Source organism: Dendropsophus ebraccatus, chromosome 7, assembly GCF_027789765.1.
Source record: "Dendropsophus ebraccatus isolate aDenEbr1 chromosome 7, aDenEbr1.pat, whole genome shotgun sequence".
Classification (NCBI taxonomy): Eukaryota; Metazoa; Chordata; class Amphibia; order Anura; family Hylidae; genus Dendropsophus; species Dendropsophus ebraccatus.
The window spans coordinates 88,121,995-88,149,761 of NC_091460.1; the positions used below are offsets into that span (position 1 = coordinate 88,121,995).

Sequence of the window (27,767 nt, forward strand, 5' to 3'; positions counted from 1 at the left end):
AATATGAATTTTAAAATAGAGCTTCAGAAACCTACAAAGCACATATTGCTTGATGTTCACATCCAGTAAGCCTATGCTTGTCTTGTAACAAGTACATTCCAGGGAACAAAAGTGAAAACACATTCTGGCAGTGACATTATAGCTGACAAGTTCTTGGTGACGTGTTCTACAGAGGTTTTTGTACTGCAGCATTACATCATCTAATAAGAGATAGCAACAGAATTACATAATCACTCGCTGTTTCTCAAAGACTTCCCAATTAGATACGTCTACAAACTGAAGAAACAATATCCACACAATAACAGAAATAAATATTGTTTTTGGAAGCTGCTTATGTTATAATTTTTTTTTTTTTTTTTGGCAAAACCAGCAGGAAGACTTTGTTGAAGTTCTATATGCATAATCTCAGACACATATAGATAATAATATTTAATCAATCGTAACATTTATAAATTATAGTTCTTTTTTTTTTATAAAAAAAGATATTTATAAGAAACACATAAAATATACTTTATAGCATGCAGGTAAATATTTTTTATTTGTATGTCATATTATAAATATATATATATATATATATGATCACAAAAATATATTACACTAACACCAGCGGGAATAGGTTTACTTTCAACAAAAGCCCCATTGTCATCACCTTTGCATTTAAACATAAGGATACAATGTATCATAAAAAAGGGCATTTTTAAAGTTTATTGAGGAGTTACAGCCTATAGTCCAGAGCTGCCCCAAGAATTCTGCAGGCTTCAGAGCTGAAATCATCCAAAATCCCTTGCTTTTTTAAAGCTCTACAAAGCCTCTTATAGGTTGTTGCATTTATTTCAGGGGCTAGATTGTTATGTGATGTAGGAAAAACAAAACATTGTCCTGTGTTAATGCAGAACAGAATACAGGTTCAGGATCAGTAAACACCAAATAATATTTGTATTGTATATGGTATTGTATTTACAAAGTTGTTCAACACTGTATATATACAGTATATTACTGTATGTGCAAACAAGGGCGTTTAAATAAATGCACTCCTTATATACATTTTGAATATGAAACATAATCATATATTATCATTGTTGGTGTCTAACCATCCTTGAGTGTAACCTGAAACTTCCATTCATATTGTTTATAGCACCAGATGGATTACATGTACAAAAACTGAGCATAACTTTACTCTAACCTAAAATGGGATGTAAGGGTCATTTTGAATTGATTAAAAATATAGCTAACTCTAAATTTTTAATTGTAAGCTGTTTTTATTGGCCCAGATTTACTAAACAGAATCCTTTTATTTGTATAGCGTATGTCTTGTCTTGGGTGTGGAAGGAAACCCAAGCAAAGATACAAACTCTGCAGATGTTGTCTTTGGGATTTGAACCCAGGACCCCAGCGCTGCAAGGGTACAGTGCTAACCACTAAGCCAACATGCTTAGACATTTTTCCTCTTTTTGGCTATGTTCCCACTTCAGGAACAGATCAGACAAAGGCGGCAATCTTGTTATATAGACGGCTGCCAATAATGAACATGATCTTTATTAGTGGCAGTCTATATAACGAGCGGCAGCCTTTGCCGTTATATTCTCACAATGGGAACATAGCCTTAGTGTGTTTTCCCTACATATATATTGTGTTTATCCAGTATGTTCAATATACATATGATAATATGACCAACAAAGCAGATAAGAATCCCAAGAAGGGGATGTTTTCTTACTTTTTTGCTGATGACCCAACATATTCACTAAGGGATTTCATGCAGTTTTGGGTGCATCTACTGATAAATGGTGCAAGTAGGCACACAGAATTGTGAAGTGCAAAATATGTTGGTGCTATATAAATAAAATTATTATTATTATTATTAATAAAGACAGTGAGGCACACTAAGGACAATCAGACACATAAATCTAACAGAATGAGACATAAAACCCTGTAAGGATTTGAAAAACTTGAAAATCTTAGTAAATCTGGGCCATTGTGTATTTTCCAAATTAAAAGGATTTGATAATTTTTTCAAGAATCAAAAGTATATAATTTTTTAACAGTGTGTTTGTTTAATGTGCCATTAAGTGTTTTGGGCAGTCATAGAAGCACTTCATAACCTTAGATTGTATAGATAAAATGATGTAGTAAATATTAACAAATACAATAATGATAAAAAAGTATTCACCATTACAAAATCTAAGTGTGAGTTCTAAAATATAAGAAAATGGAAAGAATATTGTACACAACCTTTTAAGCATAAAGCAATGCATTAGATATTAAAAATAAAAAAAGAACTGTGTCACGTGAGAAGATGAGTGGCCAGTTTAAAGGATAGAAAATAATATTTCTTTTTTGCAAGGTAAAAATCTTGACTACAGATTAAATTATCTGTGAGCACTACATTATTTCATATAAAAATAACATATTTATTCAATTTTTTTTCTTACAGAGAAGTTGAGGTCAGCTTTTCCATGTATGGAACTTTACATATATTTAATCTTGTCTGTATATTATATGGTCACAAGATATTACTTTATACATGTATTTTTAATTTAAAAAGGTAAAACAAAGATCTTATTGACTACATGGCAAAGTATGGCCCCTTATAAATTTGGTACGCTTTTGACTACATTTGCATTATGACCTTAAATATGTCGCCCCCACAGTTTTAGATAACGCTATGGGTGAAAAAAAGTTAAAAAAAACACCATTAATAAATTAACTATTTGAATTTATCTGGATCACTACAGCATGAAACTATGTTCACACAATGTTTTTTTTGTCGAAAATGGCTGTTTTTTCATAATAATGTCCGTTAATAATGATCACTATCATTATGAATGGCCGTCTTTACAAAAAAACAGCCATTTTTTAACCTAAAAAAGACATTGTGTGAGCATAGCCTCATGCTGTGTTGATCCAGATAAATTTAATGTTTACACAACTTTTTTTTTAGTTTAAAAAAATGCTGTTTTTTTTTTTAATAATGATGGATATTAATAATGAACATGTTAATTATTAAAGAACTGTAACACAAATAGAGTGATAAAAGTAGAGGATGGGATTAGGGGCTTGGTTTCCAAAACTTAAAACTGGAAAGAAGGTATTAAAATTTGAAATATATAACAGTGTGTAACCTATTCATTCAGAAAAAAGTTCCAACGATGAGGTCTCATTTTACCAAAATTAAATAACATGATTATTTTCAAAACTTGATTTAACATATTGCAAATACTCCATTGATAACCAAAGTCTAACAGACATACCACATTAATACATACTTCTAGTTTCAATACCTAGCTTCGAAGAGGTGTTGTCCTTATCTGATCTCTAGAGCCCATTTATGTGTGCAGTTACAAAGCAATATTGTGATTTACTAGGAGATGTTACTTTAAAATGTTATTGTGGAGGAAGACAATATCATAAAGAAATACTGCTACACAATATGCAAAATATCTATTTTGTTTTGCTGAAATGTGAATCCTCTACAAGTTTTTTTTGGCACCAAGTCTTGATCAACATGTCTTGATCCGAGGCCTCTAGAAAATAGCATATTCCTGGAATTTCTGCTGGAAAATTTGGTGGAAGATCTTCTCTTGATCGAGGTATAAACCTGAATCCTTTGAAATCTTTAAGCAAGCTGGAAGAATATTTAATAATAATAATAATAATCACAAATTAGAGTGCAATTTAAACAGTTTTCATCTATATCATAAAAATGAAAGTCTGTCTTTCTGTCTGTCCATCTGTCCTCTATAGACTTCCAAATGCCTGAACCATTTAACCCCATATTTGGCAGGCAGATACATTGGGTGCCTGGGAAGGTTAGAGCAAAGGTCCCGTCCTTGCCAGATATACAGGAGGGGAGCGGGATGGGAAAGAGCGCCCCATAGAAATGAATGGGAAAATCTCCACACTGCACGCACAGGTGATCTAATTAGCACTGCAGCTCACTAGCAGTAATGGCAGTTGTAAGCAACCAATAGGATTCCTACTTTCATTTTCAAAGGGAGTTGTAATCTCATTGGTTGCTAGGGCCAGCTGTTTGAGAACAGATCCACAGAAATATATGGTAGACCCCCACTCTACCAATACAGTACAGGTATACAGGACACTACAGGTATACAGTACTCCAAAACTATACACTAAGAGGGACATTTATTAAGTCCGGCGTTTTCTGTGCCGGACTTAAAAATGTCCCCACAGCTCCGACAGTACGGAGATTTATGTAGAGGTGCACAGGACCCCCAAAACTATACACTACAGGTATACAGGACCCCAAAACTATACACTACAGGTATACAGGACCCACAAAACTATACACTACAGGTATACAGGGCCCCCAAACCATATACTACAGGTATACAGGACCTTTACCAACTATATACTACAGGTATACAGGACTCCCCACCTCTACACTACAAGTATACAGCACCTTCACCAACTATATACTACAGGTATACAGGACCCCCCAACTCTGCACTACAGTTATACGACACCTTCAACAAATATACATAACAGGTATACAGGACCCTCAAACTATAAAATACAGTTATACAGCCCCCAACTATACACTACAGGTATACAGGACCCCCCATCAACTTTACACTACAGGTATACAGCCCCCCAACTATACACTACAGGTATACAGGACCCCTAAAACAGGTGTACATGAATTCCATTGATTAACTCAGATGAAACAATATCTTTTAAATGATTGCAGTTTCCTGTTAAGCACCATTTGCAATGACAATAAACAAGGCCCAAAGCCGATCACTGCAGGTGGTGGCATAAATCTGCATTCTGCATGTTTTCTACATGTATGTTGCTGCTCCAAAGTTGTATCAGATAAAAATCTTTATGTCAATGCACCTGGCAATAACACTGCCAGTGTTGTATATAACCAGACTGTATTCAACACTGCCAATGTTGTATATAACCAGGCTGTATATAACACTGCCAATGTTGTAGATACTCAGGCTGTATACAGTCTGATCACTTGACATCTAAGTTTGTTTTTTAGGAAGTTTAAAGTTTTTAGTTTATTTCTAATGTGCTTAAGCTACAATTTACATAAACAGTGCAGAACTGTCGGGTATATAGGGCTTCTGGTAATTCCCCCTTAAACAAAAAAAAAACAAGGGCATAGATTGACCTCCTGGGCACCCTTGGGACAAATCTGATTAACACACCGACACTTTATGCCCGGGCAGAGCCGGGTACATTTTCTAGTATAAAATATAGTACAATGCACAAGTACAGTAACTAACACATAGCATTAGACCTTATTCACACATCCGCAAATGCTGTCCGCATTTGCGGATCAACATTTTTTTAGATACTTATATCACATTTGGAATGGGGCTATTAACACGTCCGCATTTATTTATCCTTCCTGCAATTGTTTTCCACAAAAAAAAAAAAAATAGAACATGCTGTAGTGAGGATCACCAATTGTAGAAAGGGTCACTGTCTAGAAAGTAGTACTCCATGAATTGCGGACCACTACACTGCTGTCCACAATTGCAGTTCCATAATCGTCCGCGATTGCGAACAACATTTGTGGATGTGTGAATGAGGCCTTAGTGTTTGTGAAACAATGTGCCCTCTGTGATTACAGATTTAAAATTCTGGCCCGCAGAGGTAATCAATTGATTTCCTAAAGCTGGACCACCAAAAGGACAGTGCAGCTAATTTGAATATGGGTGGTCTGGAAGGCCACCTGAACCACCCATACTCTAATCTTCTGCAAGACGCACCAACCTCAGGCAGCATGTGTGATGTCAATATGCTGCCTGTGCCAGGACACGGCATCTCCTTCTATTACTCACTTCAAGGCCACGGGCCTGCCTGCAACCTAGAGGTGAGTTGTAATCAAAGGCACAGCCGCATCCTTGTGACATAATCACACACACTGCCGGCACTGGGTGCATCCTGCAGGCAGAGGAGCTACAGCGAGGGAGTCGGAAAAGCCCATTCACCTACAAAGGAGTAGCAAACTACCAAGTGGGGCACTAATGAAGTGAATAGTTGCTGTGTGGGGCACTAATGGGGGAGAAGTTACTATGAGGGGCACTACTGGGTTAATTTAGAGCTGTATAGGGCACTACTGGGGGGACTGACTACTATATGGGGCACTATTGAGGGGGCTAACTAATATTTGGAGCATTATTGAGGGGAGCTAACTACTATTTGGAGCACTATTAAGAGGGAGCTGACTACTATATAGGGCACTATTGAGGCGGGCTGACTAATATATGGGGCACTATGGAGGAGGGCTCACTACTCTATGGAGTGCTGTTGGGGTGCTACTATATGGGAGGCTGACTACTATATGGTGCACACTACTATATGGAGCACTATTGGGGGTCTGATTACTGAATGGATGCTAATATGGGATTACCTACTGCATGGGGAAAATATTGTGGTAACTACTGTGTGGGAGCAACTATTTTATAGAGCAGAATTAAGGGGTACTAATAAGGCTAGGTTCACACTGCATTTTTGAAATCTTTTTTCATCAGTTTTTTGCAAAAAAAGGATGAAAAATGAATGCATTTATGTGCATCCGTTTTGATCGTTTTTTCCATTGACTTCCATTGTAAAAAAAAAAAAAAAAAAAATCAGAACGGATCCTTTTTTTAAACGGACACAAAAATAGTGTCAGCTACGTTTTTGTGTCCGTAAAAAAAAAACGGATCCGTTTTGGACACTATGGATGGGGAGCTTGCATATAGGTGGTTAGGTGTTATGAAAGTGCAGAGCCTAGGGTGAACTATAGATGTACTGTATACGGTACAGATTGTCCACCAGTGGCACACATGCAACAGTTTTACAGACCGCCCATGGCACTGGATGCCTCCTGCCATACAGAAGGCAGCATACTAGGCTAGGAACCAGCCATCCCAATAGGACACTGGTATAAGCATCAGGGCAGTACATGAGGCAGTGACATGGACACTTCAATGACAGTGCCAATGGTGACACACGCCAGTGCCAGGAATGCCGCACCCCACTCTGATGATGTCTAGAATGCCGCACATACGTTTCAATACATTTGGCCCTTGAATAAAGTTTGGCCCACGACTCTGTCCAATTTTTACGTTTTGGCCCACTGTCTATTTGAGTTTGACACGTTGGTTCTATAAACAATAACCTTCAAACATTCCTGTGCAAACAGTATTGTTTTCAATTTAGAGAATGGAAAAAGTGAGCGAACCTCAAGCTTTCTTGAGTTTGTCCAAACTCAAATGCTCGGATTTTTCATCCATCAGTAATCAAATGCCAAGTGTTCAGGTTCGGATAAACTCGAGCAAGCTTGAGGTTTACTCATCTCTAATCCTCAGCTTAGTAGTGGTCTTAGTAATGGAAATTTCTCCAAGAGCTTCATAAACTGCACCAGTAACTTAGCATGCTTCTGTCTCCTGCTCCTATGGCAGGAGCTTGACTAAAACTAGCAGAACAGTTCCTTTCCCATTGTACTGTATGTCTAAAATATTGTAACCTGAGTTCATTGTAAGTTGAGGGATCAATGTGCAATGTGCATATACACTTTATACTGTATATTGTTAAATATTAAATACAAACAAGATGCTTACCTATATGTTGTAGGGCTGATATTTATCTTCCTTGGTACACTGCAAGATTCAAATTTATTGGCAAGAGTAACATTATTTCCAAAAAGGCAGTAACGTGGCATTTTTACACCAACAACGCCAGCAAATACGGAACCAGAGTGTAGACCTATACGCATCTATAAAAGAAAAGGAAATACTAAGAATATCTCAATGTAGATTTCCTGGCTGATCCACAATGTAGTGCCCATTAAAGTACATGGAGCTATATTGTACTGTTGTTGGCCTCTGATCATTTTCATATCCTATCACAGTCCCAACCTTATTTCCCTTTTGGTCGACAAGCTGAAGAAAAAAAAAGCAACAATAAAATGCTATGTGTGACACTCTCCTTCGCCCCCTCCCCCCCCCCATATAAATATAGGAAACTTTGGGATTTATCCTATCATATAAAGGCTACCTTCTCCTTTCTTCTAAATCCTCACATTTACATTATTCACTATAAAAAGGTAGAGGTACAATCAGTAAGATAAAGACACCACTCGCACTTTACTGACTCACCCGAAAGCTGGGTTTTCAGCTTACACTGCTCAGAATTGTTGTATAATGTCCTACTGCTCTGAGGGTGTGCTATACAGGGGAGCAGAATATCAGTGAGTATGTGTGTAATGTAGAGGAGACATTATAGTGGCTGGCTTCCACCTATACATGGACAACTGAAAATAGTAGATGGAGCCTTAAAATAACTGATTAAAAAAAATGCTATATGCAAGCGAAATAAAAGGCCAAGAATAATGCTACTCCTCATGTACACACACAACAGCTTGTACTAAAAGTTTTATTGAAAGGTTAGTGACCATTTAAGTAAGGATGAAATGGAAGTGATTCAAGCTAGCTGTGAAGTGGAATTTACAGCAGGTAAATAGGGATTCTTTGAAGATCAAAGGAGTGTGAATCCTAATAACTTAATTGTATTTTCATAGGTAACTTACCTTTATAGGTTCACCATGAGGAGACGTGACTTTATCTGAGAGCTCCATCATTTTTAAAGCCATCAGAGCAACTTGAAAGGCGTGTGTCTCACTATCCTTATGTAGACCCCCAGCCACACAATAAGCATCACCAATAGTTTCCACCTATAAAAAATATAATAATAATTTAGTGACGATAATTGCTTTGATGAACCATATACATCTCATTTTTTCTGTTTGTCTAGCCTCATAAGATAAACATGATGATGATTTTCTGCAAGCAGCCATGTCATGTAATTGTTCCAGAAATATTTCTACCACTGTGATCAATACTTTATGTGCCGTGAAGTATTTTAGAATACTTCTGAATACTATTTTTTTTTTTTTTTTTTTTTTTTTTTTTTTTTCCAATCAAATTTTTATTGAAGAAGATGAAACATAGAACAACAAAGAGCGAGTTGAAACATAAAGGTCTCGTAGGACCTTGCAAGTGATAAAGGCATAATAACAAGCTCTATGGGTCATATATATTTTTTAACAAATTTTGTGCAGATAACTGCTAGAGAAGACAGTTGCTCAGTGTGGGGTAGGAACTATACATAATAGTAAATTCCTATAACAATAACATCATATTGTATGAAGGAAACAATATGTAAAACATAGGAAAACTAAACATAATGAGACGGAACAAAATAACACTGTAGATTAATAAGACGCTATTGTGGAATGTTGCTAAGGGTAACAGAACAAGGTTGTAGATATATTTGTGACATACTTGTATTAGGATTATGGCAACTTCTAAGATTCGGTAGAGGGAGAGGCCAGATAGCCGTTATAGAAGGTAAGCCAAGGGGTCCAAATGGAAAGGAATTTATCATGGGTACCATTTTCCCAACTGCATAGCTCTTCTAAGCGAGCTATTTGTTGAGTCTTTTCAATCCATTCTTTAAATGTTGGGGGTGATTCATCTCTCCAATGGAGAGGGACTAGCAATTTAGCTGCTGTTAGTAAAAATGTAGGGAGATGGTTACGGGCTGGAGTAAATGTAGGTGATGGAACCCATAAGAGTATAAGGGTAGGATCTAAAGGGATATCACAACCACATATGTTGCGTATATGTTGAGTAACTATAGACCAATAATTTTTTAATTTAGGACAAGTGAGCCAAATATGAGAAAGTGTCCCTGTATGGGTTTTACATCTCCAACAATGGTCATTATCTAAAATGTTCATTTTTCTCAAGAGATGGGGTGTTCTATACCATCTAGTGGTCAGTTTGTACGAATTTTCTTGTATTTTCACACATCTTGAAAAGCCATGCGAGTTTTTATAAATCTGTAATACTGTAGATTTAGAGAAGGAAAGGTCTAGTTCCTTTTCCCAGGCAGCTATAAAAGAAGGTTTACATGTTGCTTCAAGAGTCAATAGGCCTTTATACACCTTTATACACTGAATACTATTAAACCAATGTTTTTCCGTCTGTTCTCATAAAATAACCAGACAGGGAATCAGAACAAAAATTTTAAAAAGCTATACTCGCTCCTTTGCTTACTCTGGAACATTGATGCTGCTGCTCTGAAAAGCCCAGCAGAAGTGCTCTGATGAATTCCTTGTCCACTCAGCACAAGGTACTACAGCCGTTCACTGGCCACTGCATATGACCATTGAGACCAGCACCCTAAGCTGTGTGTACAGCAATGTCACTGGGGCACTGCCACTGAGGAGTCTAAAGCAGCGGCACTGGACGAATGATGAGCAGAGGGTGAGGTTTTTTGTTTTTTTTTTTTGTTCTGTTTCATGCTACTAGTCAAATAAAAAAAATTCCAATTTAAAAACTTGGAAAATATCTTGACCTTCTTGCTATCATACTTAGATTTAATGAGAACAGCAATCCTGGTGTGTTTTTTTTTTCATCTACACTGTTCACTGTGAGTAAACAAGCAGTGCCATAGCATAGCATTCAATAGTACTATCGGGGATCTGTACCCAGAGTCTGTCTGAAAGCAGACTCTATCTACAGATTGCCAATCGGACAGGGTGAAGGTAAGTGGATTACCCCCGCCTGCCGGCACAAGTCTTACGGGGGTCCCGATCAGTCAGTGACAGGTCCTTGTCCTGTCACTGACTACATTAAACGCTGCGATCGCTGTGCATCACAGCGTTTAAGGGGGTTAATGGACCGCGGCTGCCTGTCATTAAATAAATGGATAACTCTGATTACCTCTCTGCTCTACCCAACAGGGTTCAATTTGTTGTCTTCAGGTAACTTCTTCCTACGTTATCCTGGCACGGGGTGACTTCTTAGCTATGTTCATTTGCACACCTTTTTAAAAATTTATTCACTTAGTAAGGTTTATGCCAACATATTGTTTTACATAACCAAGAGAAACGCAAGATCCCTGTTAGGTACTATGTATTCTGATGCTCTCTTTTAACAGGGGGTAACAGGTGACTTGACTGTGCTTATGGTAACCAAATAGGACACCCATTATATGGGTGAATCTGACACCCATATTTTAACCTATTTCTATTGTACGAGATCTTTGTCTTTTATCCTTTTTATTGCATATCCAATAAAAATTTATTTAAAAAAATATTTTTTCGATACACAAAAGATAATTACACCTATTACATCCGACACAAGGGGGGGAGATTTATCAAACTGGTGTAAAGCAGAACTGGCTCAGTTGCCCCTAGCAACCAATCAGATTCCACTTTTTATTCCTCAAAGATTCTTTGAAAAATGAAAGGTGAAATCTGATTGGTTGCTAGGGGCAACAAAGACAATTCTAATTTATACCAGTTTGATAATTCTCCCCCAAAGTGTCAAACTGACTATAGTTTAAAACATTACCTTATAGACATCTAGTTCTCCACATTGGAAATCAAAGAGTGTGTAAAGTTCACTCAGCATGGTGATAACTTGCATGGGTGAACAATGAGAGCATATTGCTGTGAAGCCCACAATATCGGAGAAAAGCATAGTCACATTGTTAAATTTTTTTGCATCCACAGTCTGTCCTTGCCACAACTGCTGAGCAACTTCACTAGGAAAGATTGTGCACAAAAGGTCAACAGTTTTCTTTTTCTCCTCTTCTAAAGCTTGGTGTGCACATTCCAGGGTCCCTTTTAGCTTTCCTAACCGCTTCTTCAGTCCATCTTGTGCTCTGGCCTGTTCTCCTATTAGAACAACATCTCTCAGCGCATTATGGATTGGAATATCTGACAGATAGAGGCCTCGTCCTGTGAAGTCTTCTAGTCTATCTACACAGGGGGAACCCAGGAACAGAATTGCACTTGATTCGAAAACGTAGATCATCTGGCCTTTCAGATTCATTGCCTGTGACTGCAGAAAGGAAAAACAGACACTTAATATGCTAAACTTTTTACATGGCTTTTACAGGGTTTTCACATAAAGAATAGGTAATCTCCACCTCTTTAAAGTATAATAAGGTAATTTTGCTTTATTAATTTTTTACAGTAATGTTTTACAGTGCCTAAGTGGCAACATGTAGCAGTTTTGCAATTTTCCAATTACCTAAGCAGAGCTCAGAATAAACAAATGGGTGGATAAATAAGGAAAATCATACATATTGCCATAACATTTTTCCTCTGGTGCAATCATTTATGATATAATAATTTTGTATATAAGATATATACTATAAATTAGAGATGAGCGAGTAGTGAAATATTCAACTTTCGAGAATTCGAATTGAGTAGGCACCGAGACTCGACTATTCGAACGAATAATTCTCGGCACTTGGAAATCCAAATTCGACCACTTGGAGGTCACCAAGTCCCCCATGAAACCTCCCTTAACAATGCCAACAACTGTGACATCAGGGGGAGCATGCCTGGGTGCACCCAACACCCCAAAATCGCAGGTAGAACGCTTTACGAACGTTTACGGCAATGTTCACACATTTCCTTTGTATTTCTTGCGCAGCGTTACATACATGATTCCAATGTGCGTCCGTAGAGCATCATGTGATTCGCGCGTATCACGCATTACGCTGTACAAAAGCTAGGCCGCAGCAGAGCAGAGATTGGCACACTGGGTGTAACGAGCCTTTTACTGGGCAACTGGCACACTGGGTATCACATGCCTTTTACTGGTTAACTGGCACACTGGGTATCACATGCCTTTTACTGGGTAACTGGCACACTAGGTATCACATGCCTTTTACTGGGCAACTGGCACACTGGGTATCACGTGCCTTTTACTGGGTAACTGGCACACGAGTGGGTATCACGTGCTTTTTACTGGGTAACTGGCACACTAGGTATCACATGCCTTTAACTGGGTAACTGGCACAATAGTTATAATGTTAACGTGCCCTTAGTGGGCTAAACCAGGGACACTATAAGTCAATTGTACACAAAGGGTACTGGAATGAATACAGCTGCTGCTGCTGCTGCTGCTGCGTTCTATTTCTTAGCACTGAGAAATGCTTTGGGTGCAGAGATGACTTTTTCGCTAGATATTAGCCCTGAAAAGGACTTTTGAGTTCAGTAGTAAGCCTGCCTAGCCAAAACGCTATTAAAACCTCTCTCTCCCTGTTCGAGGAACTCTCCCTGACTAGGTTGAAAGCGGTGGGAGGCTTGTATTTAAGATTTGAGGTCATGTGGTTCAGCCATCCAATGAGGGTAAACGCCGTTTTTGCGCTACGTGCGTACTCCCAGGGACCATCACAGCCTCCCTGCATGGTGATTGGATTTAAAAAAGTGCCAAGTGCAATGGGAGGGCTTTTGAATATTTGCTGCGTATTCGACACACTACTCGATTATATTCGAATCTTTCGAATACCGCAATATTCGATCGAATACCTACTCAATCGAATTTTATTCACTCATCTGTACTATAAATTAAATAAATTAGGCCTGTATGATAAATGCTGTTATACATATTCATTCAGTTATCATTTAGTTGGATGTGTGCTCTTATTTTTGGCCTCAGGCACTCCATGAACGCACTCTATTCATATCATTATTTATTTGTGCCTGTCTATTGTCTTGCTGTGTATTTATTCAGTTATCAGTGATGTGTAAATATCTGTAAACTAGCCAATAAATGGGTATTTATCAAGAGCAGCATTTTATTTCCACTATTATCTGAAATTGACTAACTCACCCAACACGTATAAGCACTTTCTGATTCTATGTACAATAGTTGGACCATCTGCAAATAAAGTACTTACTGCCTCTTGTGTCACTGCAAAAGAAGAGCCCATGGAGCCTCATTGAAGAGTCTCAAAACAAAGGACTAGCCAGATATCCTTCCGGGAAGGACCCAGGTCCTTCCCAGAGGGATATCTGGCTAGTCCTGTGTTTTGAGACTCTTCAATGAGGCTCCATGGGCTCTTCTTTTGCATATTCATGTTTCCCAGGGGGCAATGCATCTAGGACTTCACTGCATTGAGCACTTTTCCTAGCAGCCGGCAGTGTTGTCATTTGGCTGGTCTCCCTGAGTTCAGCAATCTATTTCTCTTATGGCTCTACTAGGCATTGCTCCCACCTAGCCGGAATCCTGCTCCACACTGATGAGGGGCAACACCCTGAAACAGCTGTATGTGGATGGTTACCTAGCCTTGGTTTATCCCTTGTCATTACATTGACTTATAGGGCAACTTAATATGGTGGTTTTGGTGGTTTCCTAACAGGAGCTGCCCCTTGGCTGGGTCCTTCCCGGATGGATATCTGGCTAGTCCTGTGTTTTGAGACTCTTCAATGAGGCTCCATGGGCTCTTCTTTTGCATATTCATGTTTACCAGGGGGCAATGCACCTAGGACTTCACTGCACTGAGCGCTTTCACTAGCAGCCGGCAGTGTTGTCATTTGGCTGGTCTCCCTGAGTTCAGCAATCTGTTTCTCTTGTGTCACTGGTCCTCCTAGTGTGTAAACTCTTGTGTCACTGGTCCTCCTGTCGTGTAAGCTCTTGTGTCACTGGTCCTCCTAGTGTGTGAGCTCTTGTGTCACTGGTCCTCTTATTGTGTAAGCTCTAGTGTCACTGGTCCTCCTATTGTGTAAGCTCTTGTGTCTCTGGTCCTCCTAGTGTGTAAGTTCTTGTGTCACTGGTCCTCATCACTGGTCCTCCTAGTGTGTAAGCTTATGTGTCACTGGTCCTCCTAGTGTGTAAGCTCTTGTGTCACTGGTCCTCTTATTGTGTAAGCTCTTGTGTAACTGGTCCCCCTATTGTTTAAGCTCTTGTGTCACTGGTCCTCCTAGTGTGTAAGCTCTTGTGTCACTGGTCCTCCTAGTGTGCAAGTTCTTGTGTCACTGGTCCTTCTAGTGTGTAAGCTCTTGTGTCACTGGCCCTCTTTTGTGTAGGCTCTTGTGTCACTGGTCCTCCTAGTGTGTAAGCTTTTGTGTCACTGCTCCTCCTAATGTGCAAGTTCTTGTGTCACTGGTCTTCGTAGTGTGTAAGCTCTTGTGTCACTGGTCCTCTTAGTGTGTAAGCTCTTGTGTCAAATGGTCCTCCTAGTGTGTAAGTTCTTGTGTCACTGGTCCTCCTAGTGTGTAAGCTCGTGTCCCTGGTCATCCTAGTGTGTAAGCTCTTGTGTCACTGGTCCTCCTAGTGTGTAAGCTCTTGTGTCACTGGTCCTCCTATTGTGTAGGCTCTTGTGTCACACCCAGTCCTCCTAGTGTGTAGGCTCGTGTCACACCCAGTCGTCCTAGACTGTAAGCTTTTGTGTCACCCCCAGTCCTCCTAGTCTGTAAGCTTTTGCCAGCATGTCCCTCACTTCTTTTATATTTTTTTATGTATTTATTTTATTTAATTCTGTAATGTGTAAACGTAAATGTATCCCCTGTATTATGTGTGTAAAAAAAAAAAAGGAGTGCGGAATCTGTTAACACTTTACAAATAAATATTATTCTCCTCATGTGTGCTTTGCTGGATTTATTGAAGGAGCCATGCCTCTCAATAAGTCGGGGACATCTAAGGTTGCCCATCCTGCAGCAGGTGTAAATTGTGATAAATTAAGTACACAGGGAGGCCATGATAATTTCCTCCCTAAATGTTTTGCTGTAAATATAATAAATATATAAAAAAAGAGAACAAAAGCATTGCATGCCTATTCATTATAAGGCACTCAAGTTAGGCCCGGTTCAGACATATTTTTCCATTTGCACAAAAAACTACACTACATGTATTAGATATCTACAGTACACTTGTCCAGGGATTTTTTGATGTAAACCTGCCATTTTAGAGCATAGTTTAACAGTTTCCTTGTTGGATCTGTTTTCATTTTTTTTAAATGACAATAGTATCCACTAGCTACTATCATTTAGGAAGCATACTGTAACACCAGACACCACAAGGATTTTGCAGTGTAGAATTCATCCAAACCCAACATGATTTTTGGTTGCAGACTAAAGCTTTTCTTTAACCATAAAAAGTAAAAGTTAGTACGCCAGCACACTTAATGATGTGACATCCAGTTTCATCAGGTGCTGTACCATATCCTATCCTAACATGTCAAAAGAAATGCCATCAGCTTTTCAGCAGTGATTTCTGCCGAGAGAGACAAATAATCACTTGTCTGGGGAATAAACTGTTCTGTCAAAAAATGGAATGCAGCTCTAAAAAGTTTATTTTCAAATGAGAAAAATATATGCATACTCTGACTTCCAGTCAAATAAAATGTCATACATGTATTTAATAACTTATATCCCCTTCTCATAAAAAAAATCTACATACATTTAATAAATCTGGTAAAAAAAGAAAACCTTTTCTGCTTAACAAAAAAAAAAAATCTGTCACATTTCATTACAGTCTTTGCAAATCAAATCTAATGAGGTGCTGAATTATGTTTTTAATGATAAGTACTGCAATGAACCGTGAAACTCAGCAGAGTCATACTACTTTTACATGGAATTAGAGAGTAGATGTGCCACTTATTTCTTATATATGCAGTATACTACGTACACCATGTACTGATGCCTCATTCTGCAGCTCAGCAACCAGGCCTGGCCACTAAGCAGTGAACAGTGAACATAGACAACTGCTCCTGGCCCAAGTCCCTGTGTAGGGAGGCATGGAACAACTGATCAGGTTGTTGGGAGCTGGGTGTCGGCAGGGATTGTTCAACCACCAGTTGCGGGGTTGCAGCTGCCCAGACGCTGGCTGACCATATTCTGGGTGGGGCTGGAGTGCACAGAAAGTGCACAAATTAAAGTGTTCCACAGCTTCCGGTTTGCAGCCACTGGAGGTCAAAAGCATCTCTTCTTGCCAAACATCCCCCATAGCGTACTTCATAATGTACACCTTACGTCACTCTGCAGAAGAATGAGAAGGTGTTGGTGGACTGAATGGGAGCTGGGAGAAGATGAGTATGTTTTGATTTCTTATTTTGTTGTTTTATTCTGGGCATGAACAAGGATTCCTAATGGGGAAAACTACCTACTGGGGTGGGGAACTATTGGCTGAAAAGACATACCTTAAGGGGTATTCTATGTGCTGGGAAGACCTAACTAATAGAGAAAAGTCTCTGGGATAGCTATAAAATGGGCAAACTACCTGCTGAGATGACTGACTGCTGGCTAGGAGTACCTACCTAACGAGGAAGCTATCTGAAGGGAGGACCTACCTTATAGGAAAACTACCTACTGGACTAGCTGCTGGAGAAATCTTTTATTTCCACATGGAACAAAGAAAAACATGAAACAAATTACAAGGCTGTTAGTAAATAGAAAAGGATAACTGCATGGTGTGAACAAGATTCTAAAATAAAAAAAGAATACTGCAAAGTAAAAGCTGCACATATCTTAATCTCTCATGAAACAGAGAGGAACCGAAGGTAGGGTACATTAAAATGAACATGAAGCATCTAAACAGCTGATATGTCCCTATAGCGCACAGGGCGCTGAGGATGAAGTTAAATTTCTTACCTTCATCTTCAGCACAGTTTTTGGGTACTTTGTAGCTTAATCCATTTGCGAATGAGGTTTTGGCATACTGGGGGCCGGACTACTGCTGAGTGCACTTATCTTCCCCAGCCAGTCGGGGCTCTGCTGTGACAACACTCCGGCGCTCACACTGCAGAGTGCTGGATGAATATTCATTAGAAGACGTGAGCTGGCCAGGGCTGATCCCATCCCCCCAGGTGCACCAAACCGCATTATTAGCGGATGGATTGCACTACATATTACATGAAAATGGTGCCATGGGTGAATGTAAGAAACTTACCTTCATCCTCAGAGCTCCATGTGCTATAAGGACATACCAGCAGGTTAGTAGTTTCCCTTTAAAAGATTGCAGGTATGGGTGGTATTTATAAACAAGATCGTTGTTTATTTAACGTGCCTATTACATGTTTATCATGTTTACCCGCTGGCTGATCACTTGGTGTATTACAGAGAGCATTTATCCATCTGTTCCCCGCTGACCAATTATCAGCCGATAATTTTGCTATGTATTAGGGCCCTAAGTGTCACAGAACAACTACAACTGCATAAACTGAACACCATAAGTGCATAACATAGAACTGCTGCATAGTTTTCATTTTTCCATAAAACAAAATAGAACACTGAGCAGGTTAAAAAATTACAGAAAAGTGTAATGTTCTTCCTCATCCTTTGGGTACATTGTCTCCAATCCTTTTTATTACTGTATTGTATGATATGGGCGCTACTTTGGGGAACTATTCTTTTCTTTGGATCACAATGTAGTGCCCTTTTTTATTACATCAATCATAACCCTCTGTATCCTAAATCCACTGGCATAATGGAAACTAAAGCAACTGCTTACTTGGATATCACATTAGAAGCAATTGCAGAGTAGAGTAAAGTAATAACATCTCTCTACAGAAAATCTCTTGCAGAAAATGCTATATGAGATGTGACAGGTTCCCATCCTAAACATACAGAACGATCTATACCCACAGGCGAATGCATTAGAGCCAAAAGAGCTTATAATGATGATATAAACCTTATTAACAATTCCCAGGACTTTAATTCCAAACTGAGAAAAAAAGGTTATAAAATGTGGATACTAGAAAAAGGAAAAAAGGGTAAGGCAAAATACTTACAAAATAACAAAAAATAATCAAGACATCCCCAAGATACGTATTTTTTTTTTCTTCTTGTTCAATGTTTTTTATTGAGAATTTTTCAAATATATTATTACAAATTCATTCTACAACCATCTCTTCTGCACAAAGCTTGAACATATATGTCTAGTACTCCTAGGCCACCTACTAATCTATTTGTATACAACAATTTCATAGTAATTCTAGGTTTTGACCCAGCCCAAGCAAAGCTTGAGATAAGTTTTTGTGCAGCCACAAAGAAGGAATGTGGTAGCCAGATTGGCCTTAACAGAGTCCTAAACAGATACAAACATTTTGGTAACAGGAGCATCTTAAACGCTGCCACATGTCCAACCCAAGATAACTCGGACTTAGGGTCCTACTAGACAAAGTAATTTTTAACGATTAACGATGAATGATCGCTAACAAGATCCTTTATCGCTAACTTGATATAGTTCACATATTACACAGAACAATAGTTATTAGTTAAGATCGTTACTACGATCGTTTACTACCTCTGATCCCTGCAAATGAAGGAACAATGTGGAATTATACTAAACAATTAGCGAATGAATGTGGAATTACAGCGAACAAATGTGGAGTTACAGCGAATGATTAGCAAACGATTTTGATGTCAGTACCAAACGATGAGCAATTTCTTGTTGGTCTTTGATCATTGCCTGCATTTACCCAAAACAATTGTTTAAATTCGTATGCTACAACTATAATTTGCACAATAATCGTCCTGTGTAATAGGGCCCTTAGAGAGCTGCATCTCTATGTGATGGAGGCATCTGGTATTATATGATGTCTGGCAACCAGGTATAAAAAACGCCTGACTAGCTATTAAATGTGGTAATAGTGGGGCCAAACGATCAGCAATTAATTTTTCATAGACTTTTACTTTTAAAATTTTGAGGGTGGTCTGGGGGCTCATCTGGTGTAGGTAGGGTGACTATTATTGCTTGAGGGAAACTGTCCCATGGCAACTACATGTTGGCAAAAATCTCTTAACTGTGGTGCCAATATGTCCCTTATAATAGTAATTGGCAAAAACGTCTGGTCCAAGGGCTTTATCTGACCTTTATAACATTCCGCACCTCTAAAGTAGTAAATTCCTTATTTTATACTGCTAGCTGATCAGCTGATCAGGGAGACATAATTGTTTTAGGAAGATATAGTTGTTTTAGGAAACCAGCTCAGGGAAACATCACCAGTAAGTCGTCTAGGGGAACCAGCTCCAGGAAGTCAGTCTTCAGGTTGTATAACTTAGAATTAAATGCTTCAAAAAGGCTATGTTGACTATGTCGCAGGGAAAAAATTGTTCAACCTCTTAAGGACACAAGACACGTATGCTCCTCCTGCCGCCATTAGGGGGAAGCAGAGAGGGCTCATGGCATGGGCCCTCTCTGCAGCGTGTAGTTCTGCATTTATTAGCTAGCACAGCCAATCGCCACTCCCAGCTAATTAGCTTTCTAAATGCAGCTTTCAAAGCTTACAGCTGAATTTAAATAGCTTGTGTCCCCTTTCCCTGGTGTCTAGTGGGGGGACACTTACCCCCATGATGTGATAGCAGAGGAGGGATCCCCTTCTCTTAGCGGGCTGGCCTCTTACCGAACTGCCGCTAATCCTGGCTCAGCAATCTATACATCTGGGCTGCAGCAGCCCTGAGTAATACAGCACTGATCTAATCGATGAGTGCTGTATTAAGTATACTGCACCGATCTCTAATCATAAAAGTCCCCCAGGACTAAAAGTTTGAAAAGTATGTGTGTGTGTAAAAAAAAAAAGTGTTTTTATTAATAAAAAAAAATGCCCACCCCTAATAAAAGTTTAAACCACACCCCTTGTCCCATTTTAAAAATAAAAATAAATTAAAAAAACATATTTGGTATGCCTATGTACATAATCACCCGAGATATTAAATTATCACATTCCTGATCATGCACGGTAAACAAAGTAAGTACAAAAAGGTGGCAAAGTGCAAAATTGCTGACTTTTGGTCTTATTAAATCCAGAAAAATTGTAATAAAAAGTGATCAAAAAATCCCATACATGCAAGCCAAGTACCAATAGAAAGTACAAATCATGGAGCAACAAATGACACCAAATCCCTATAGACTAAAAAATAAAAGAGTTATAAGGATCAGAATACAGCAATTTGAATAACTTTTAGTTTTTTTTTTTTAAGTTTCAATGTTTTTAAAATACATCAAATAAAAGTTATACAAGTTGCATATCATTGTAATTTTAGCGACTTGAACATAGGTAACATGCCAGTTTTACTATAGGGTAAAGGGCGTAAACATGAAACCCCTCAAAATAAAAAGAATTGCACTTTTTTTTTTACAACTTCACTGCACATAATTTTTTTCCCGGTTTCGCAGCATATTTTATGGAAAAATTACGTATTCTATTGCAAAGTATAATTAGTATCTAAAAAAATAAGGGTTCGTGTGGGTGTGAGGTGAAAAAAATTGAAGCACTATGGCCTTTCAAACAAAAGGATGACAAAATGAAAGCGCAAAATTGAAAATTGGCTTGGTCTTTAAAGGGATTAAAATTAATTAAAACCAGGGTACGATCTTTGGAATTTATTGTACAGATTACTATTATATATCATCCCTTGGAGTCGATAATTTGAGAAGTGAATGAGAATGCTACAATGTTCTTGATAGCTATTGTCACCCCTCTAGTTTTCTTACTGTGCGATATGGTGGGGGAAGCACACATTAGTCGGGCATGTAATGCCAGAAGGTTCTGCTGCAGTATTAGAGCATAGAGGTTGAATGTTATCACCTCCGTCCAGCAGAGGGAGTCAGTTCCCAGCTAGGAGTAACAGAGGTAACTGGGGAAGGAAAAGCCAGAGACTCAGGAAGTGTGACTCACCCAGTTCCTGTAGAGAGAGAAGATTCCAGTGCTGGAGGTCAAGGGCAGTGACCTGTGCCAGAGCTAAAGAGAGGTGTGACAAGGTGATCACCAGCAAGCAGGACAGCTCAGCCAGGTCCATAAGAGCTACAGCAGACAGAGCAGTGTGCAGCAGTGAAGGAAGAGAGCAACACAGCCCAGCGCTAGCAAGTGGAGTGCAGCGCACCTGGGACAAAAGGACACTGACACAGGAGTGTCCAGCCAGCCTCATCACTGCAGCAAGAAGGAAGGTACTGCTCAGGGGAGACAGAGCTGGTGCTGCAGGGGAGTCCATTGTTACCAGCAGGATCAGGAAGTGGGGCCCCTGAGAGACTGTATATAGTCGTGCTGCACCACATAGACTGAAATTATATCCTCCCTGCTACTTACCTAGCTTCATAAAGAGACAGTGTTCCTGTTCAGTAAGAATCTACCTGTTATACAAGTTAAACAATTGGTTGTACTGCTGAATTATCTACAGTAAAGTTATCCCAACATTACTCAGCTGTCAGAGTGAGTTTGTCGCCATCCACCTGCACCTTTACAGGCACTTGGCATCTTGTGCTAACATATGCATCTCCTGTAAGTATAAAATATTGCACTCAGACAGCTTGGCCTCACCCAAAAAATACAATCTTTTATATGGTATGTTTAACCCTTTAACATTCAGGCTAAGTATTTTAATAACCATGCTGGCCGTGCTCTCCACTCTCCTGGCATACACTGCCAGGTGTTCTTCTGTGCTGTGGAGGTCTGAATCTGAGGGAGACCATCTTCTGGACACTTGTGAAGTCTTGTCAGTGGAGTCTGAACGGGCAGACTGCAAAAGCAGAGAGGTATGAAGCATCGCATTGGTGCCAGTGTCCCCAAAGGAGAAGAAACTAGGCAACTTCTCAGGATTGCTGAGCTTTTTTCCCCTTCCAGAATGATCTCTGATAGCTTATCATATACAATACTTTTGATTGATAAAGAGAAAACTTATCAGAAACAGGTCTTTTTTAAATGTGGAGGAACATGGTGCAACTTGGGCAGCTTTGCTAAGAAATCATTTCAAGTTTCAGTCCAGCTTCTAACAGCAAGCATTACAACATTAGGTTTCTTTAAAGGGGTATTTCAATTTTTTTTCTCTATCAATTAAGTGCTGGTCTAAGCATCCACTTAACTAGATTTTATTGTACACTGCCTAACACATCGTAAAAACAACTTTATACCATGTTCACACAGTATTTTAAACCTCATTTTGGCCTCAATATGTGTACCAAAAAAATGTCGATAAGGGCCCATTCACACTGTGGAAAACAGATGGAAATTCAAAGTGGAATCCCTGCTGCGGACTTCGCTCGGAATTCTGTCTCACTGCCCCAAAGTTAAGCGTAGGATACCTCTGCTTTCCGCAGCTCTCCGCTGAAAGAATTGACAGGCAGAATTCCAAGAGTGTGTGGCGGGGATTCCGCTAGGAATTTCCATCTGTTTTACGCAGTGTCAACAGGTCCCAATCATTTTCTTTGTGCCAGTTCCACTTATGGTTTTGTTAAAACTACCAAAACAAGACCCAAATTCTCTCTATGTGAACCCAACATAATTCACATATTTTTTAGTTGTTTCAGAATCCTGTTCACATTATGCAGTTGCATTTATTTTGCAACATTTACACGCAATCTTTGAACCTGCTTTGTATTTTTTTTTTGTCTGATAGGAGAATGACAAGCCGCTGTTTCACATTAAGTTGTTATTTACAACTGTGTGGTGTTCACATTATGCAGTTGTATTTATCCTGTAATACTAACCTGCAGTCCTTTAAATGGGTACTTGTCGTAATAACTTTCAAAATTTAAACAAACAGAGGATGTGAAATGAACCATGTCAGCAATTTACTTTTTTTTAAATCATGAGTTAAAACAAAGAAGCTATGCTTGCTTAAAATCCAGGCCCAGTATTCTAAAGGCAGCTTTATAGTCTTGCACTGGAAGTCCCGGCCAGTACTGAGAGTCACAGGTCATTGTGTCTGTCAATTAAATGACTGTCATATCTTTGAGTGTGGAGATGACCAGTTCTATTTTCTTCAACTGTTTCAATTTACATATCCTTCATCAGCTCTGAGGTGATGAAGGCTATGTAAGCCAAAACACATCCTCCATGTACCAGAGTGCCGTCTTCCACTGTACCATCTTTTTTTCAACCAGCACAAGACTAAAAAGCTGCCTTCAGGAGACTGGACCTGGATACAAGTAAGTATAGATTTGTTTAAAAGCATGATGACTAAATAAAATTGCAAATTGCAAGCTTTATTTCACATTTACTGCCGCATTTAAGATTTTTCCTCGTCTATGCTAGGACATTTATTAAAAACCCCCGACTTCATAAATGTCCCCCTTTGTCTTTAAATATTTTACCTGGTTAAAACCAGACCAATAACAAATTTAAAAAGCAATTAAGATATATTCTTGTTTTTGGTAAACATGGCACACAAAAGGAAATTCCCATCGTAGACATCTAAAAACGTAGACAAAAGTGAATAATCATAATTGTCCTCATAACAGTGGATTTACCTGGTTGAAGTATAGCTATTTACAGGAGAACTCACAAACTTACCTACCCAGGGGGGAAAGAGTTACATTTATGAGGCAAATGAGGGCAGCATGCCACCCCAGAGCCACCAACTGTGAGTCACTGACTAAGGACCTTATTAGATGGCCAGGTACACCACTCTCTTACAGAGACTATTATACAGCTCAATTATCATGCTTTTTATAGAAAGTAATAAAAATTTACCTTACCTCTCAACACTCTCCAATGTCCTCCTGCCTGTTTCTTGATGACCAGATCCGCCTCTGAAGCTTCTAAACCCATCTCTAAAGTGACAGGCTTTTGAGCCAAGCACTGACCGAGATGGGACAGCTTCTCAGTGAATGGCTAAGTGGCCTGTCAGAAGGATATAAAAGCTTCAGCAGTGGCTATGGTCAGCAGGAAACAGGAAGGGGGACACGTCTTTATTATTTTCTATATACTTAAATCAGTCACTGACTGCACACCCTCCATTACACAGTGATGCACAGTCAGCAGACAACTATCGGCCGATAATCAGCTCCTCTTTGTCTTTACTACATGGGGAGATATCTGCCTAAATCAATCTGATTGGGCTATAATAGGACAATTAGAAGTTTTTAATATAGCAATAGATCTTAAATGAAAAATAACTACAGTTACTTATGTCTTTTGTTTGATTTTACTTTCTCTGAAGTTTCTGTGGTAATATGAACAGAGCTAAAGGTTTTTTTGACTATTTAAAAGCTCTTAAAATAGCCTTAAAGAAAAAAGAAAAATTCCGGTATAATATACAGCAATAACCTTTCTCATTCCCCTTCATTGCCAAGCAGAACAGGAGTAAAGTCAAGTGTATTGAAAATCGCTCTTTTTATATTCTCAGAAAACCCTTTAAGCTGGCCAAGCAAGTTAAGAATTTAAGCAGAGAAATCAGGCAGCATTTAGTCAATCCTTCATGTCAAAGATATAGAAATTTCCAGGTTTGGTTGAAACAAACCTGCACTTACAGGAAATAAAATGTTACTTGTATATCATGTAGGAAAATTAAAGAACAAGTATGACATAGATCATAATAAGATATTATTTTTCTTTTTGTCTATATAACCCCTCTTTAAGGGATTATCCAGGATAAACTTGTAATGTGTGGTGCTGCAAAGCCTGTGTAAGACATGACAGTAATGTATACTTACCTGTCCTGATCCGTCACAACTACCACTTTCCAACGCTCCATGGGAGAACATCAACACCCAACTTATTAAATTGAGCATAATTGCTTAACACTTATGTTATACACACAAAAGTTAAAGGAAAGTTGTCGGACCAAAGGCAACAAATATAGTTGGTATAAGCAGGATATGGTTAATTATTAGTATGCGTCTCACCTTTGATGAGTTCTCAACTGTGTTGTCCCATCGTTTAACTCTTATTGTGAACTGCATATTTAACATAGTCATTATCCCACTGAAGGTACTGCTTATCTTTGGAGAAAGGATTTCAAAGTATTCCTCAAAGTTAGATTTTCCTGGAATTTCCTTCCTGTTGAGTAGTTTCTTAACTCCATTACCAACCTGTAACATATTCATGTCTGTATCAAACATGAAATGAAAAGGGAAGGTCTTGCAAAAGATGGAGGCTGGAATAACAACGTATGATTGTGGTTTGCAAGGAGATAAAGAAGGTTTGGTATTTTTGACTTGCACAGAATATAATAAATAAGGTTCTTTAATAAAGTCATTCCCATCATTGACACGTTGTGGGACCAATTTTACTTCCACATCAGTTTCATACAAAGTATATGCTGCTGCTTTAATTATTCCAGGTAGAATTAGTGTAGTATTGTTGTTAGGAAAAAAATAATACACATTCAGGAAATCCGGGTCTTTTTCAAGGCACAAAATTGACCCTTCTTGGAGACCACTGCCATCTTCCTGTGAACGGGACTGTCCACATTGCTTCAGGTGAGTGCTAAAACTGTTTAAAAAGTCTTTCAATGTCCCACCAACAACTTCCAAAACATGTTCATCTTCTTCATAACATAACTTAAAGAGTTCTTCACCTAGAGATACTTTAACATCTTCTACAGAAATGCCTAGAATGAAAACATTGTATCACTCATTTGAAAATTGACAAAAATTAATTAGGTAAAAATATGAAAAAGTTGATAAAATTCCTGGAAGACCCCTTTAAATGCTAATTATATATATATAAATATATATATATATATATATATATATATATATATATATATATATATAAAGCTTTTGACACATTTAAAAAGCATTTTTATACTTGCCTTATACTTAAACATTTTACCCATAGGTCTCTAACACAAATTTTGCTTACAATTTCTGTAACATCTAGTGTGCTGTATGAGATTTTTTTCTCTCTATACCTATATTGTTCTCCCTAGAAGACTACCTTGTTGTATCTGCTGTCCTCTTTCCAGCTTGTCTGAGCTGTCCTATAGTCACCCTGCTTTTATTTCCAACACTTAGAGCGCAGCAGGTCTGTCAGTCTTGGATTAATTTATTTTATATAATACCAAGAGCTAAATGGTAGGAAATATCTAATAAAGACTACTTAGAAAGTCGCCTCATTTTGAATTCCAAAGACAAAAAAAAAAAAATCAAAGGTAAAATTCAATGCCTTTAGTCTTCTAAATACAAGCACCAACAATGCATACAATAAACTGTCCTTTATCTCCCTTTAAACATCAGTGATACAAAGCCTGGTTCCCAGCCTCACCTTCCTCTGATAACCCTGATCTGGCCCTCACATCCAGTCCACTGAACCATGACATAGGCTTAATACAAATGACTAACAACATACGTTCCCGAGGAAGCCGGTTAAGGCAAAACGTGCCCCAGGGTCTGAGGTGGGGTCCCCTCTGTTCCATTATATACATGTTATGGTGAGCATAATTCAGGGTTACTATTAACAATTGCCTTATCTCTGTCTTGTATACTACCTTCTCAGGTTGTAATAGCCCCCTTAGCAGCATTTTATTCTTAAATGTATTTTGCTGCTTTGCACATATCATTAGCTGTTAAGCAATTTATTTGCCATAGTTTTATATGAATTTGCTGCTATTACTAATCATGTAAATGTTTATTACGTTATGAATAGATGGGACCTCACAAATGATATCTTTAGAGGTTGTTTTTAATTATGTTTATGAATGGATAGTATCTTCTAATAAAGAAATTATGTAGAAATACTTTTGTTTTATTGATTGGTAGGGTTTATAGGTGTATATACTAGTTCTTGTTCCCTCCTTATGGGAAAATACTTATAGGATTATTTGATACTTCTGTATTGTCGGTGTATCAACAGCATACATTGGTCTAGTAAATTGTGTCTATTTATCTTAATGGAACCTGAAGTGGAATCAGCAAGTGCCCTTATGAATTATTCTATTTATGTTCTTCTCTGACAAAACTAATGAAGACCAATGCATACTGAAAGTAAAAGTATGGTACTCAGCAAGCCAGATTCCAATTAGTTCCATCTAGAGAATCAAAGCAGTATTTCCAATGGTAGCTCCAACATGGTCAATGAGGATCTGCAAACTACAGTCAAAACATGCATAAAAAATGTTACCTGCAGCATTTGATTGCTCTATAACTATTTTCTCAAAATCATCTCTATCACCAGTTTTTCCACAGACTGGTAAAGCAGGAAGCTTGAAAGTAACACAAGTAGATCTGCAGATAGAACAATAAGATGTAATTACATGCCGTACAATGAACACAAGACAAATA

General features: G+C 38.5%; 1 protein-coding gene across 1 annotated transcript in view; it reads right to left on the reverse strand.

Annotated features, from left to right (window-relative positions):
- Positions 1-3,423: 3,423 nt before the first annotated feature.
- Positions 3,424-27,767, reverse strand: part of GUCY1A1 (guanylate cyclase 1 soluble subunit alpha 1) — a 61,096-nt gene continuing 36,752 nt past the window's right edge. Inside the window, exons 3-8 of the mRNA XM_069977866.1 lie at positions 27,607-27,710; positions 25,389-26,095; positions 11,382-11,873; positions 8,549-8,692; positions 7,581-7,735; positions 3,424-3,622 (exon numbers count right to left, since the gene is read on the reverse strand). Of these exons, the coding sequence (XP_069833967.1) occupies positions 3,439-3,622; positions 7,581-7,735; positions 8,549-8,692; positions 11,382-11,873; positions 25,389-26,095; positions 27,607-27,710 (1,786 nt within the window). The 3' untranslated portion in view covers positions 3,424-3,438. The remainder of the gene's footprint in view (positions 3,623-7,580; positions 7,736-8,548; positions 8,693-11,381; positions 11,874-25,388; positions 26,096-27,606; positions 27,711-27,767) is intronic.